The 14333-nt window shown below is 39.2% G+C and overlaps 1 protein-coding gene across 6 annotated transcripts in view; it reads left to right on the top strand.

The window, feature by feature from the left end:
* Positions 1-3181: 3181 nt before the first annotated feature.
* The window catches only part of usp9 (ubiquitin specific peptidase 9), a 39578-nt gene continuing 28426 nt past the window's right edge, over positions 3182-14333 (top strand). For 5 of the 6 annotated variants that reach the window (XM_069663756.1, XM_069663755.1, XM_069663753.1 and 2 more), the window contains exons 1-5: positions 3182-3458; positions 7911-8179; positions 10709-10854; positions 12347-12426; positions 12572-12684. In XM_069663756.1, the coding sequence (XP_069519857.1) occupies positions 8078-8179; positions 10709-10854; positions 12347-12426; positions 12572-12684 (441 nt within the window). In that variant the 5' untranslated portion in view covers positions 3182-3458; positions 7911-8077. Of the gene's footprint in view, positions 3459-3509; positions 3549-7910; positions 8180-10708; positions 10855-12346; positions 12427-12571; positions 12685-14333 lie in introns of those variants that run through there. The other variant, XM_069663752.1, reaches the window with a different exon arrangement.

Genomic DNA, 14333 nt, shown 5'->3' with positions numbered 1-14333 from the left:
TGTTCAATGTTTTGTAAAATAGTGTTGTTAGCAGCCTTAGCTCGGTACCTTTTTATTCATTAACGTCTTTAACGGTCTTATCTGTTGCCCTGGTAACAAATTACAATATGTAAAGGTAAGCTCACATGAACAAATCAATGAAATCTGTGAGGATAAAAATACTTAAATAATGATGAATAATAATGTTAGCAGGCTTAGCTCAGTAGCTTTTTTATTTATTAACGTCTTTATCTTATTTGTTGCCCTGGTAACACATGACGAAATGCAAAGGTATATTAACAAATCAATGAAATTCAAAGACTTCTTTTTTTGTTTAAGGTCTTTATATTGGTATTTTGAGTCATATTTAGTAGCATTCTTCAAAGATGGAATTAACATATTATTTGCCTTTTCCTCCCTTCCTTTTCCCCATGTCTGCTCAGGACTCAAGGGCAACAGTGGTGTATGAAAATGAAGCAAAAGTGCTCTCTTGGATGCCCCATGGTGGATAAAACATGATAACGTGCCATGTATGGTAGTCCAGTGTGCAAGAAAACATAATAAATTGTTCTCTAGAGTGCCCTTACCTTGGAGAAAACGTGATGACATGCCATAAAGGGGGCCATTCCATTGGAGAAAATTGTGGCAAGGCCCTATTGGAAGCGCTTTCATTGGAGAAAATGAAAAGCAGGGTCATCCAGGGTTCTCTTTTAGGGGAAAAACTTAGTGAAATTACCTCTAGGATGCCCTTCCAGCGGATTAAACCTGATGCAGTGCCCTCTTGGTTGCCCTTTCAGTGACAAAAACGCATGTAGGGTCTTACAGGGTTCTCGACCAGTGGAGAAATTTGAAGCAGGGCTTTCTCCGGTTCGCTTCCAGTGGAGAAAAGGTGAAGAAGCATACTCTAAGGTGCTCTTCGAAAGGATAAAGGGCCTTCTAGGGTACCCTTACAGAGGAGAAGATGGGATTAAGCGTCCTTTATGGTGCCCTTCCACTGGAGAAAAATCCATCGCAAGGGCCTCTAGGTTGCCTGCTCTGTGGACTCAACAGAAACAGGGCCCTTTAGGTAGAACACATGAGGCAGGCCCCTCTTGGGTTAACCTCCCCTGGGGACAATGCAAGGAAGTATCTTCTTAAGTACCCAAACTGAGGAAAAAACATGATTAAGTGTTCTCTAGGGTGTCCTGTCAGTGGAGTAAAACATATTTCATGGCCTTCTTCAGTTCCTGTCAAGTGCAAAAAGCGTTTAGCATGGTGTTCCAAGTTGTTCTGCCAATGAAGAAAACGTTTTGAAGTACCCTCTAACATATCCATCCAGTGTAGAAATTGTGTTAACATGACAGGGCCCTACCAGTGGTAAAAATTGTGATGAAGGGCCCTCTAGGATACCCTTAGAGAAAACAAGATAAAGGGCTATAACCAACATAGTAAAATTACAATATGGACAGTTAGAGTTACAATGTCCTCCTAATATTAATCATTTTAGTTTTATAGTGGTTCGTTCCCAGGTCACAGCTTATCTGTATTTCAGTTTATTGCTATATCTCAACCCCTACAGGAAGCCCTCTCAGTAGGGGTTATGAAAATTATACTGTATATTGTATTTCAGTTGAGTAAGGGATCTCCTACTTTAGACCAAGGCAAATCACAGTCAGAGCACAAAGAACCTGAAGCAGGATGGGAGGGGCAGCTAAGTGACTTTTCACTGGATCATTTCTATCGGCCTTGTTTTTTGCTGTCTCATCAGAGAAGCGTATCTGGATATGTAAGCAGATCCGTTGTCAGTTTAGTATTTCCTGTAATCCTTCTTTGTAGAAAATACAGTTTAAAGAGCGGTAGAGAAAATCTGTTAGAGAAATATAACTGGATAGGAAACATATTCATATTCATACTATGAATTATTTTGTATATTCTTTGATCTAATTGCTGACTTCTTCTGCCTCACTGTGTCATTATAAAGCTATTCCAGTAGTGTGTTTTGTCAAAATAATTTGCCATATGCACATTGTTTACAGTGACATAAAGCAAGCAATGCTTCAGCAGATTCATGCCTTAAAGGGGCTCATATTGTTCCCATAGGCACCCAAAACCCTGGGGCTTCCAGGAGTGGGGGGATACTGTGTATTTATGTCCACAGAGGCACACAACACATTGGGTGTGGCAGGCAAAACTGACAAAATACTGGGAAATTGTGGTGTTACAGCAGCAAGTTATCAAAGAAAAAGATACAGCGCTGAAAAAAATATAAATACAAGGTAGCTAAATATAAATACACTAAATACAAAACTAGGCTATAGAAATATTAACATCAAAGAATGATACTATACTAAATATGCACATCTCAAGAAACTATAGATCAAGAAAATATTTATTTCGTTTTTATTTGTATAGGGTAAAGTATGTACTATGCTGATGCCACATACTGCAGCATTTATAGCTAAGCTTTTTTAATTGCCTGTAAATAAGGCTATTATAATAAATAAAACTAAACAAATACCTTTGCATTAAATTTATTCTATGAGATAATCTCTTGTCTATGAACCAAATAAAACATAAATAACCATTATACACCATTATTAGCCATTCACTTGATTTTCCCCCTTAAATCTCTGTACTTTCTGACAACGCAACCCCTCTTGTAGGGACCTTTTTGTGGGGAAAAATAAAGTCCCTGGAACTCTATTAAGTACCTTATAAAGTCTAGAGTCTGGAAGGTTCATTTTGTCGCTTGCCTGTATTTTATTCCGATCAAACGCCCTCTGATAAGTGTCAAAATGTCAGTAGTTGTTATTTTTATTTATGTATTTTAATCTATTTATTTATATATATATTTATGTTTCAGCATTTGTTTTAATTTGATTGTGTTTTGTTCTTTACTTTTAATTTTTATGAACACATTACCCATTTTATCTATGGCCACCCAGTGCGATAGGAGGCGATATAGTCAAGTGCGTCAGGTTGCACAGTTTTTTCGCCTGGTTTTAATGAAACTACGGATTGTGAATCCCTGCTGGAGCCGGAGTCCTTTATCGGAATTGAGAGGGGTTTTATGCCCTTTCCATTTAGCGGGTGTTGTGTTAGCTGAGCGGACTTTTGTTGCGGTGCAAACTAGCTCACAGACAACGCGGACTGCTGAAGTTCACACAGTCGTCTAGCCTGTTTTTTTTGGAGCAGCATTTGTGTCCGACTGCGCTTCCGCCATGTTGAACTGATTCAAGTTGTGAGTGACTGCTGGGACCGAAGTGACAAGCCCCAGAAATCGGACTAGATAGAGTTAGGGGGCTGTTACCGCGCCGGTGACGCAGGAAAAACACCCAGAAGCAGAGGAGAAAACGTAGGAATTAGATCTTTCTAGTAACAGGTTTGTGTCCTGCCAAACTGTCACCGATATAGGCCACGTTTATGTAATATACGACGACACCATCGTTCAAGGCTGGACGTAGCCCGTGAATAGAGGGGGAAGTCATATCAAATTCCTGGTGAGTTGTTAGCTAACTAGCTCTGAGCGCTGGCTGCTGATTGTTAGCTGGCTCCTGCTAGTGTTAGCGTCAGCTGGTGGTGGATGCAAGGTAACATTGCTGCATTAGGACAACTTGTGCTATTCAGTTGCTTATGGGTTTTTCTATGTGAGATACCCCTTATTGATTCTTAAACAATGTCAACGCGATTAAACTGCAATTCATGGTCTTGACAGTACGTGTAGTCCGATTAGCTCACCCCACTGGATTCACTGACGCCAAGCTAGCGCGAGCTACCCGCAAATGGTCCTCGGCTCTGTCTACAGACTGAGCAGGAACATTTCCCTTAAACGTCTCATGTTTACAAGTAACTGCAATTTGGTTATCCTATATTCACAGTGTTAACATCTTATAAATACTAGCTTTACCAAAACGACATTTCTGTTCATATTTTTTATTACTTAAGATGCCAAGATCTTATTTTCAGATTGTTTTAGCTTAGTTATAACTTAGGTCAGAACACTCACTAAATGTCAGGAAATAGACGCCTCCCCTGTCACTATCATAATTTGCGTTATCTAAGATAGTTAGCTGGGTAACTTATTTTGGACTGCTGAGTAATGTTTATCGTAACCGCAAAATGTTTCTTTAATAAATGGTGAAAATAGTTTGTTGTCGAGTCATATCAGCAGGTCGCTTGTCAAACTAGAATCGTTAACGTTTGCTAGATGTACCGTCGGTTATTTACTCGCACGTAAGCTAACGGCTAAGCTAACACTAACTGTTTATCGGGATTGCTCCTCGTTAGCACGCTAGCACGGCTCATTGTAAATTGCGTTACAAGTACCAGGTTGGTCAACAGTAATATAAGGGAGTGTGATGTTAGATGGATTGTTATTAGTTATTAAGGACACTCGCTGTGTGTTTAACCTCGTAAAGCTTTGATGAACAAGTGTAATGTCAGGCCCGACCGAATAACGAGGCCTGTGTGTCTTAGCGCCTCCAACGGGCTTTGGACGACAAGGCCGTCAACGTTCTGCTGTCTGGGCGGATCGCCTTGCAGGCTAACCGAACGTTAGTTGCCGCAGCTAGCTAGCAGCAGGCGTTAACTAACCAAAGCACCAGCTGTTAACGGCTATTGACGGCGCTAGTTTGTAATGATAGTTACGTAATGTTTTCGTGTATTTTATATGAACCTGGACGGTTACATTTTGAAGATGTAGCATGGTAAAACACATAATGATACGTGACCGATTTCTCCGTCCATAAGATGCTTTTTAAAACAACATTAAAGCCGGTTCAGTCCTAAAGGCCGCAGTTGTACCGAGCTTAGCGTTTGTATTAATACTGAATGTTACCGCATGTGTGCCACTTTTTTGACAGAAATACACAACACTGTTTTTTGACAGTCACTGAAGTAACCCACCATATCCCCTCATTAGTAGTTAGCTAATGAGTGGTTTCACATGTAGTAGCTTGAGATACATGATGTGACACAGTTCTTGGCAAACCACAGTAAATCACCAGATTTTGCATGTAGTAGGTTAATGGCTGTAATGACATTTAATGTACTATCTGTTTTGACAGATGTAACCCAAATCGCTGATGCTGGGGCAGATATCACTGGCCACCTGTTAAATAGGAAATAATGTAGTTTCACTACCCTTAAACTATAAACACATTGCAACCAAACTAGTTTCAACATTTTGACTCAATTCATGTCACATTAGAGATCAAATTGTATACTAATGTTTACTTCTTGTAAGGCACATGCTTGTAAGACAGTCTGCTAGTATAAGCCTTAATCATGTAGTCATTTCTCTCCAAGATGGCAGAACAAGGCAGTTATTGTTCCCTATTATGTGTATATTATGTGTTTTGGGTTGTCTTATAAGCATGCTAAGTTTTTGTACAGAATGCATCAAATACTCTACTTTAGTTCTGCCTTTATTTTAAGTAATTTTGTTGATCTGGTAACCTGCTGTTGTTTCTGAGCAGAGCACACAGTGGAAATGGCCTTTTAGAAAGTAAAAGAAATTGAGATCATAATGACTCATGTATTTGTGTCCCTAGTATCTTGATTTTTAACTTTATATTGTGATAGTCTTCTGAACTAATGCTTTCAGCTGGTCACAGAGGATGTCAAATTTTTTCTATTTTTGTCTATAAACACTTTCAAGTCCATATTCTTTTCCCTTTATGATGCCCTGCACCTCATTGACTTTGATCACATGAATTTCTGCTTGCTTCATTGCCAGTCTGTAAAACTGATATAACAGATATATTGTAAATGGAATTTAAAACAGTACTGACTTTAAACCAAAGCCTAATGTCAATTTTAATGACTTTAAGACTGAAAGGTGTGGTGTTGATTGCCTTGACAGTGGTGCATAATATAATCCGTTTACTGAACCCCATCCTTTGTCATTGAATTTGACTTGATATTTAACGATTTTGGGTTGACTTTTTTCCCCATTGTTTTTTCTCTGACATTGTACAGCACAAATAAATAACCCCTAATTGCATATTTAATAATACAGAAGTTAGCCTTCAGGTTTAGCCATCTGCTGCTGATACAAAGGCACGTGCATTTCATTCAAGTTCTATCGATGTACAATATTCCATTCCAAAAATATTTTTTAAGACATGTGCCTGCCAATCTTTCACCTTATTAACAGATTCTTGTAGTTTTAGACTTTTTGAATGCTTAAAAAGAAAAAATGTAGGATCACTGCTTTTTTAATGTTATTTATTATGAAAGCTGAGGGATAAAACGTTTAGATGCAGATATAGCTTGAAGCTACTGAAATAGAGAATGTATTTACTTTCAGGATTTATGATTAAATAGACTGTCATAGACTGTGCCTGTGTCTTTTCAAGGGCAAATCTAGTGTCATACAAGCTGTATCTTATTTTTCTAGTTTTGTCTGTCAGTCCTATTGGTAAAAATTACATTTCACCCACTTAAGTATTTTGTGTAATCTCTTTTGCAATTTATAGATCAACTTCCTGGCTAAACTTTGACCTGCCCTACTAACCGCAGTTTCATGTCCACATAGTTTACCTGTGCAGGGAGTGAATGTTACCCGCATTACAGGTTTTACCTCCATATAAAGTTGGTTTGATAATCTGGGCAAACGGCTGGTTTGAAACTGTTTGATTATCTGACTGCTCATGGTTCTTATCCCTTTGAATAGTAATATGTTCTGCGATCCTAGCAATTAATGTAGCCATTGTAAAGTTGTAATGATCAATAAATATAAATTAACAAACATACGACCCAGATTGCGCTAAACAAAATCTGCGAAAACAACAAAAGTATCCTGATGAAGCACGACTTCAGCAGACTTGAAGCAGTCTGTTCAAATTCAGTATGTCTAGGTCAGTATTACTTAAATACCTCAGATAGAAAAACAGTGTTTTAACTTCACAATCTATCACAGATGCTCTATTTCTATTCATTACCATACCCACCTGAGGCTGTATGTTCATGTCTGTCCTTGCACAGATTTGAAATGGTGCCGCTGACTGTTGTTTACCTTGAGATGGATTCAGTCAGTTAGTACTCTCTGGCTGCTTATTCATAGCGACTGTCCAGGGCACGTGTTAGCATGATTCAACAAAATTTCAGAGTAGAACTAAAACTAATCATTTGGGGTTCATCAGAGGTTGTTGTGTCCCGAGGGTTGGCCAAAGTTTTAGAAGAGCCTTGAGGCATTTTATCCAGTTTAGCAGCTGCTGTGAGTGTGACAGAGAAATGTAATGGGACATGAGATGCAACAAGTACGGGGCAGTGTTGTTATTGCAAGGCTAGATGAGTTGGTAGTGACGTCAGTTGATGCATTGTTGTCTTCTGGTTGGCCAACTTACTTTGTGTCTGGAAGAGATTTAAAAATGTTAGTATGTAATATATGTAGGCAGGTAAATTAAAACAGGCTGAATATGCAGGTGTATATCAAATTTCTGACTAACGTAACATTCCTTACCACACTGTTGTGTCTCATCATAAAATGCCTACATAGTTGCCAGTTGCCGCCATAATACATCCATAGTGGCAGCAAAGATCTGAACTGTCTTTGGTGGTAGTATAGTGGAAATTGCTACTATTTCGGAGCAACAAAGAAGCATTGATTTCTGGTATAACAAATGTGTTAATGAAATAGTGTCTAATCAGTGCATAGACTGGCTTACTTGCTGATTACTAATTCAACATTTTTGGTTGTATTGGAGGCATATCCTTTATTGATATCAGTATTGGAACAGCTCTGCTGTCAGCCCTCTTGGGCCTGGCTGGAACATCTTTATCCATAACCAATGTAGTTGGTCACTGAATTGTAAACTTATGTATTGTAGTTTGCCAATGAAATATTTGTATTTCTTCTTTTAGAAGTATATTTTTCTGTTGTAAAAATTAAAAGTAACCTCAGCAACATGTTGATGATTCTGACCTTTCCCCCCTCTGTCCCGCTCCAGGTTATGCAATGGTCTCAGCGGCACATCCAGATCTTCAGGTGCTTGTGTCCCTCTCTCGTGTGTCCGGGCTCTCTTCCCTCTGCTCTACAGCTGAGGTGGCTGTGATTTCCCTCCTGGCCAGCGCTCCCTAAGAGGCCAAGATTGCCAAGATCTGCCCTGTGGCGAGCATGACGGCCACCACGCGTGGCTCTCCGGTGGGGGGCAATGACAGTCAGGGCCAGGGCCAGGCACCTGATGCTCAGAGCCAACCCCCACTGCCACAGAACCAGGTTTGTTTCCTCTCTTCTGCATATACTCAACATTAGGCCTCTCTCTTACTCTCTTTACTTATACACACTATATGCTGTTGTTTATGTTGATTATTTTTTATCTTGTCCACCGTTTTCTGGCTACTTTTGCTTTTATTCAGTCACCTTTTTCTAGTATCAGTTTAAAATGATTTGGTAGACACATGTATTTAAATTTTGGAGGCGGAAGGAGAAGGTGTGTTATCAGACATTGCAGTTTATTTTTTAAACAGATATTGCTTGTACCTAACCACACACTAGTGCCAAGAGGGGCGAAAAGGGAGGGGAGGAGGGAGCGGAAAAGAGGGAGCAGGAGAGTGAAGGCGAAGCATCAATGAACAGAGCCTCCTGAGTGATGGATAAAGGATGTGTGTGTGCTTCAATCTTTGTGCGTGTGCAAGTGAAGGCCTGTGTTGGTTAGAGATGAGCCGTGGTGAGACGTGAGAGGCAAGCTGCCTATGTAGGTCAGCCAAGCAGAAGGAGCCTTCACCACACACCCCCACATTTCATATTTCTCAGTTGTGCATCCCTCCCGACTATGTGTATCCCTGTTTTACTCTCATACACAGATGCTCACACCACCAGTGACGTTCATACACAATCATTCAATGAGGAAACGCATGAGGAAGGGAATGGTCACATTGGTGCTTAAATGCACATTGTTTCTCTTCCATCCAAAATTTCATTTCCACAGCAGCTTAACAACGATACACCCACATACTAACACAGTTACACTTCTAACACAACCATGTCAGCTCTTACTTTTTGTTTCCTCTAGGTAGATAAGGATGAAAAGCGCATCGCTCTGTGTGCCAAATACTATGAGTATAATGACTTGAATGGCTTTGTTTAAAGGCCTTTCACGAGAGACACCTGCTTCTTTATAACAAAATGCATTTGCACTTAGTGACCACAACAATAGAAATCCTACCCCATACAATAAGTGTCCTTGCCTTTCCGTTGGTATAGGTCACCATAGAAACAGGTGTGTTTAAATGAAATAAAGTTGCACTCTTGCAATGCAATTCATAAAGTTGCCATTGTCTATTTATCCGACAATTATTTTGTAGTTAAATTGAATAGTTTTCAGTCTAACAATGTCTTTAGAATAGATAGAATTGTTGACTGGAGTTTCCAAAAGACAGAGATGATGTCCTCAAACAGAACAGTTTTTAGAGAAGAGTAAACAAACCAGAAAATATCCACATTAAAAATGCTAGAATCAGAGGGTCAGAGGTTTTTCAATCACTTAATCACTAAAAAAGTTAATTAACTTAATAGTTCTCAACTAATTGATAAATCTTTGCATCGCTTCCTGATATATTTCAACCAAAAATCACTGAATTCGCAGCCCATTCACTGAAAATGTATAGACGTTTTGCAGTCCTAAATTCTGGCTTTACTACAGATTTGGATCAATACATGCAATAACAACACAGTCATTATTATAATAATCATTCTTGTTGGCTTGAAGGGAGGCAGACTGGTGCATAAAGAGTGGGCCAGTAAGGCTTTGTTTTATTGATTTGTATCACCTCCATAAAACAAGGCCTATCTCTGATCCTTTTGTATTCTTTGCTTTGGGTACAACACTGATCAAAAATGCCCCATTGTGCTCCATTCAAACACTGCAATTTCGCTGCGTTGTGAGCGAGTGACCAGACAAGCACACAAATTAAATAAACAGCACCCTGCCGTCTCATTTAATGATGTGACAATGAGTGTCATTGAGCTAACAGCCAAAGCTGCCATGCCTCTCCGCATTTTATCACACCCAAAAAAATGATGCTGTTGGTTAAAAAGCTGTGTTCGAACTTATTCTAAATTCACACTGGAAATGAAGCTAAGCTGTCTAAATCCCTTTCTTGTTCTCTCTTTTATTTATAGTTAAGTCATATTTAGAAAGACACAACATCAAATCAATTTGCCTGAGGCGACCAGGTAGTTTACTACACTTGAAATGCTACCTCGATATATAAACAACTTTTGTTGCAAGTAATAATACAGTGTTAACTTTCTCTACAAAACATTTCATGCTATGAAAAAAATAAAATTAAAAGGGATCACAAATATAAAAACAAATGATGACATAATACAGTTTCGATAAAACGGCTCCTTCCACTTTACATTTTTAACCACAACAAGTGGTAGGAAAACAGCTACATGAGGCCTTAAGTCATGAGTCTTTTTATTTATAAATGATTACTAAAGTTGTATTATTATTCAAAGCAATCAGTATCAGAAAAAGTATTAATTTTCATTAAATAACAGTGTGCATGTGGTCATTTTATTATTTGTCTCTATAATGCATAAAGAACGCTAAAAGCTTTATTTTGAAATCTGCCTACGAATTCTGAAAGATTGAATCTAAAGTCACCTGTATGACATCACCTCTTGGAGTTCCACCCCTGCTCCGTCAAATGATTGCTGTCAGATTTTGGTTGTTCAATGCATTCCCAAAAATCAGTCAGGCATTCAGTGATTTTTGATTGCCTGCAAATGTTTTTCCAGACATCATCTCCTAACTCATCTAATGAGAACTCTCCAGTGAGCCCACCAGATGAGCAGGGCCAGGGGGATGGGCCCCCTCAGCTGGAAGAGGAGGAGCCCGCCTTCCCTCACACTGACCTAGCCAAGCTGGATGACATGATCAACAGGTATTTACTCGAGTGTCACAGAAGCTGCATCCTCTGTCACCACTAGTTCAGCAGACGTGGTTGTTTTCAGTTTTCAGTAGTTTATTTTTTGCATGCACTTAAGGGGCCCCCATAATGAGAGTGAAAGAACAGATGCAGTTCCATACATGTCAAGCGAAGTCTAACCAAATGTGAGCACAATCTAAACAACTTAATCACTTCTAAGGCACCGATTGTGCCTTTAAAACATCAAACATAAAGCGCCATGTAACGTTTTTGGTAAATATGGAAAAAAAAAAACTGAACTTTGCAAAACACTGAACATGTTTAAAGGCACTAAAGTGTCCAGTAATTAGACAGAAAATAAATCAGGACAAAGCCTACATCTAACAGGGAATCTACACCGACACTGTAACATCAGACGAATGTGCGCGACACATAAGCGTCACGGCAGCATCTATTTTGCATTCTACACCGGCTGCGACTACAGCAAAGATGAGTCTCAAAGTTAGCCAGTGGTAGTTGCAATTCCTGGCCATAGAAGTGTCCAGTCTGCCGGAAACAGTAGAAGAAGACAACTTTGCAACTGACTTGTAGACTTTTTTCTTAATTGTGCATAAACTCTGTATTTATGTGGGATGTTGAAGTCAAATGAGAATGAATTAATAGGATTGTAATACCCAGATCAGACTCATCGAGCCTATCAATAACTTCAATAGGAAACTGAAAGCGAAGTTAGCCGAAAAATAGACTTGACGCGTAAAACGGACAGAGCAGCAGAAAATGACTTGCCTCCCGCGCAGCATACGCAGCTGGTGGAGATTGCTGGATTGAATAACATTGTAGCGTTTCTATCCCGGCACATGCATGTCAAAAATGCGCTTCAAATACATTGCCTGTGTAGATTCCCCGAAAGATTTTGATCTGTGTCAGTCAAAGTCCCCTCAATGATAGGAAAACCTTTTTTTTGTCTGTCCCAACGGCGATAGGGAAGTAAGAAAGTGTGTATTAGAAGTTGTACCAAAAATAGGAGAAACTAGAAAGTGTGGGTCAGTTGAATTCCATCAATTGTAGAAAAATGTCCTCGTGTGTCACTAAGAGACTCCACAATAATACAAAGAAAGTTTGTGTGAGCAAAGGTCACCACAAATATAGGACAACTAGAGACAGTGTCTTAAAAGAATTCACCAAAATAAATATATAACACCCAAAAAGTGTGTCAGTGAAAGTCCCACAGTTATAGAAAGTAAAAGTCTCTGCAAGGATTTAACCAGAACTTGTGTATCAGCTGTTTGTTGGATAAAGTCCCCACAACAGTAGAAAAACATGTATGTGTGTGTCATTAAGTTTCCACAAAGATATAAAACCAGGAAGTGTGTTGGTAAAAGTCCCCACAAAGATAGGAAAACCAGAAAGTGTGTGTCTGTAAAAGCCATTACGGTGATATTAAACCAGGTATTTTGTCAAGTCTGCACTTTTTCTGTTTATTGATGTTTTTCTTTTTTTCTCCCAGGCCTCGTTGGGTTGTCCCAGTTTTGCCAAAAGGAGAGTTAGAAGTCCTTTTGGAAGCTGCTATTGACCTGAGTAAAAAAGGTAAGAGTACGAAAAATAATCTGTAGATAAGCTGCATTAGGCTCTCTACCTCCTTCACACTCGTTCATTACTGTCTTTCATTCGACTTTGTGGCACATTTTATACGAATCAGAAGATATTACATCGGCGATGTCTCTCCTTGCAGGACTGGATGTGAAGTGTGAGGCGTGTCAGAGGTTTTTCCGAGACGGTCTGACCATCTCCTTCACAAAGATCCTGACGGACGAAGCAGTGAGCGGCTGGAAGTTTGAGATTCATGTGAGTCTTCATTGTTTCTTTGATTGCTGGACTTGAATAAACTAATTTATTTAAGTATCAAAATACAGTGTCAACAATCTAGTAAAGTAAAACAATCAACCCCTAATACATTTCAAGCTGTACTTGATATGAAATATGGTTGCTGTATTCATTGCTCAATTTTAGAAGTTAAGACTTCCTGATTAGCATAACCATCTTTGGAATTTGACCCTCCTTTCAGTTCCCACAGAAAGCAGCAACTTAACTGGGTTAAATGGAAGGAAGCAAAGGTTTTATGAAGGGTTGACAGAAATCAATATTATTGTAAGGTAGCATGACTCAGCACAGTCAACGTAGCTCTGTTTATCTCATAGGATGTTTGCTTTGTTCAGAGCTGGGTCCTGTCTGTAAGTTGAGTTTTCTCTTTGGGCTGAGGGAAAGAGGCAACGCCAGCAGTGATCAATGATCTTTTTGTTTGCAGTAGCCGAGGCTGGCTGCTAATGTTTGGGAAACCAGTGAGACAAACAAGGATGTAAAGTAGCAAAACGTCTTTGTTCCTTCTGTCAACCCTAATAATACCGACTAGCTTTGCATTTCTGAAAGTTGAACCTGATTACATCATATTACATATGATCTCACCTTTCATAACCCCAAGTGTTTTTCTTACTAATGAACCACTAATGTTTAGGAAGAACAGATTCTTGTAAACACCATGACTGACATTTGTGAGAGAGTGTTTGGAAGCTCTGAGGAGTCGGCTCCTTTACATCTGTGAGCCAGTCAGGAGACATGCAGAAGGGAAATTGCATGACTTCAAAAGTGTGACTGATAATCAGATTATTTTAATTTGTTTATTTGGGAATGTAAATGTTTACATATAAAACTTGTTGATGATGTTGGCCTTAAACATGTCTAATGAGTAAAAGTCTTATAAGTAAAACAGACAATGCCCAACTCACCTCAACATTCTAAAGTTGGGAGTTGCTGGTTGCAGTCTTTAGAAAACCAGCTGCCAGCTCCACACTGCCCAGACATCAGCTGACAGGACAGACTTTTGTTGCCTACTTTTTCTCATTTATGTTTTTGCTTTATTTTACATGGTTGAAGTGGAGGGCTTGTTAACTACGGCCAATGTAGTCATGGTCTACCTGGGGCAGGTTTCACAAAGATAGACTTTGACTGGCAAATAGTCAGACTTCAGATAGATGTGTAAATTCATCCGTTTCGCAAAGCAGTTTAGTTCTTGACTATCTTAAGCAGGACTATGGTGCATTGAATTCTGGGTAAATTAAGACTTTTTTTCAAAACATAAGGGCATTTTACTTTGAACATTCAGCAAAGAGTGTAACAACAACACCAAAAACCTGATATGTAAAAGAAATTATAGCAACAGTAAACAGTGTTAATCCGACCGTTGAAAGGACCGTCGAAAACATTCAAGATTTGGTGCTGCTGGTCAGCAGCTGTCACTGATTATTACCATGGTAACGTGGGTCTTTTCCTTTTTATGTTTTTGGCTTAAATTAGTCAGTCTTTATCTTTGTGAAACAGTCTAACTTGCATTAGACTAATCTTTGAGCAAAATTAAGACTGACCTAACACTATAGACCAGTCTAAAACATCTTTGTGAAACCCCGCCCCTGGCCTTTAAAGCTGTTAGGCGTGTACAG

This window comes from Semicossyphus pulcher, unplaced genomic scaffold (assembly GCF_022749685.1).
Source record: "Semicossyphus pulcher isolate SPU_LCO1_2020_fin unplaced genomic scaffold, fSemPul1.0.p SCAF_15, whole genome shotgun sequence".
In the NCBI taxonomy this organism is placed as follows: domain Eukaryota; kingdom Metazoa; phylum Chordata; class Actinopteri; order Labriformes; family Labridae; genus Semicossyphus; species Semicossyphus pulcher.
Note: the sequence above shows the minus strand (reverse complement) of the source record. Positions and strands in the feature narration are given on the sequence as shown.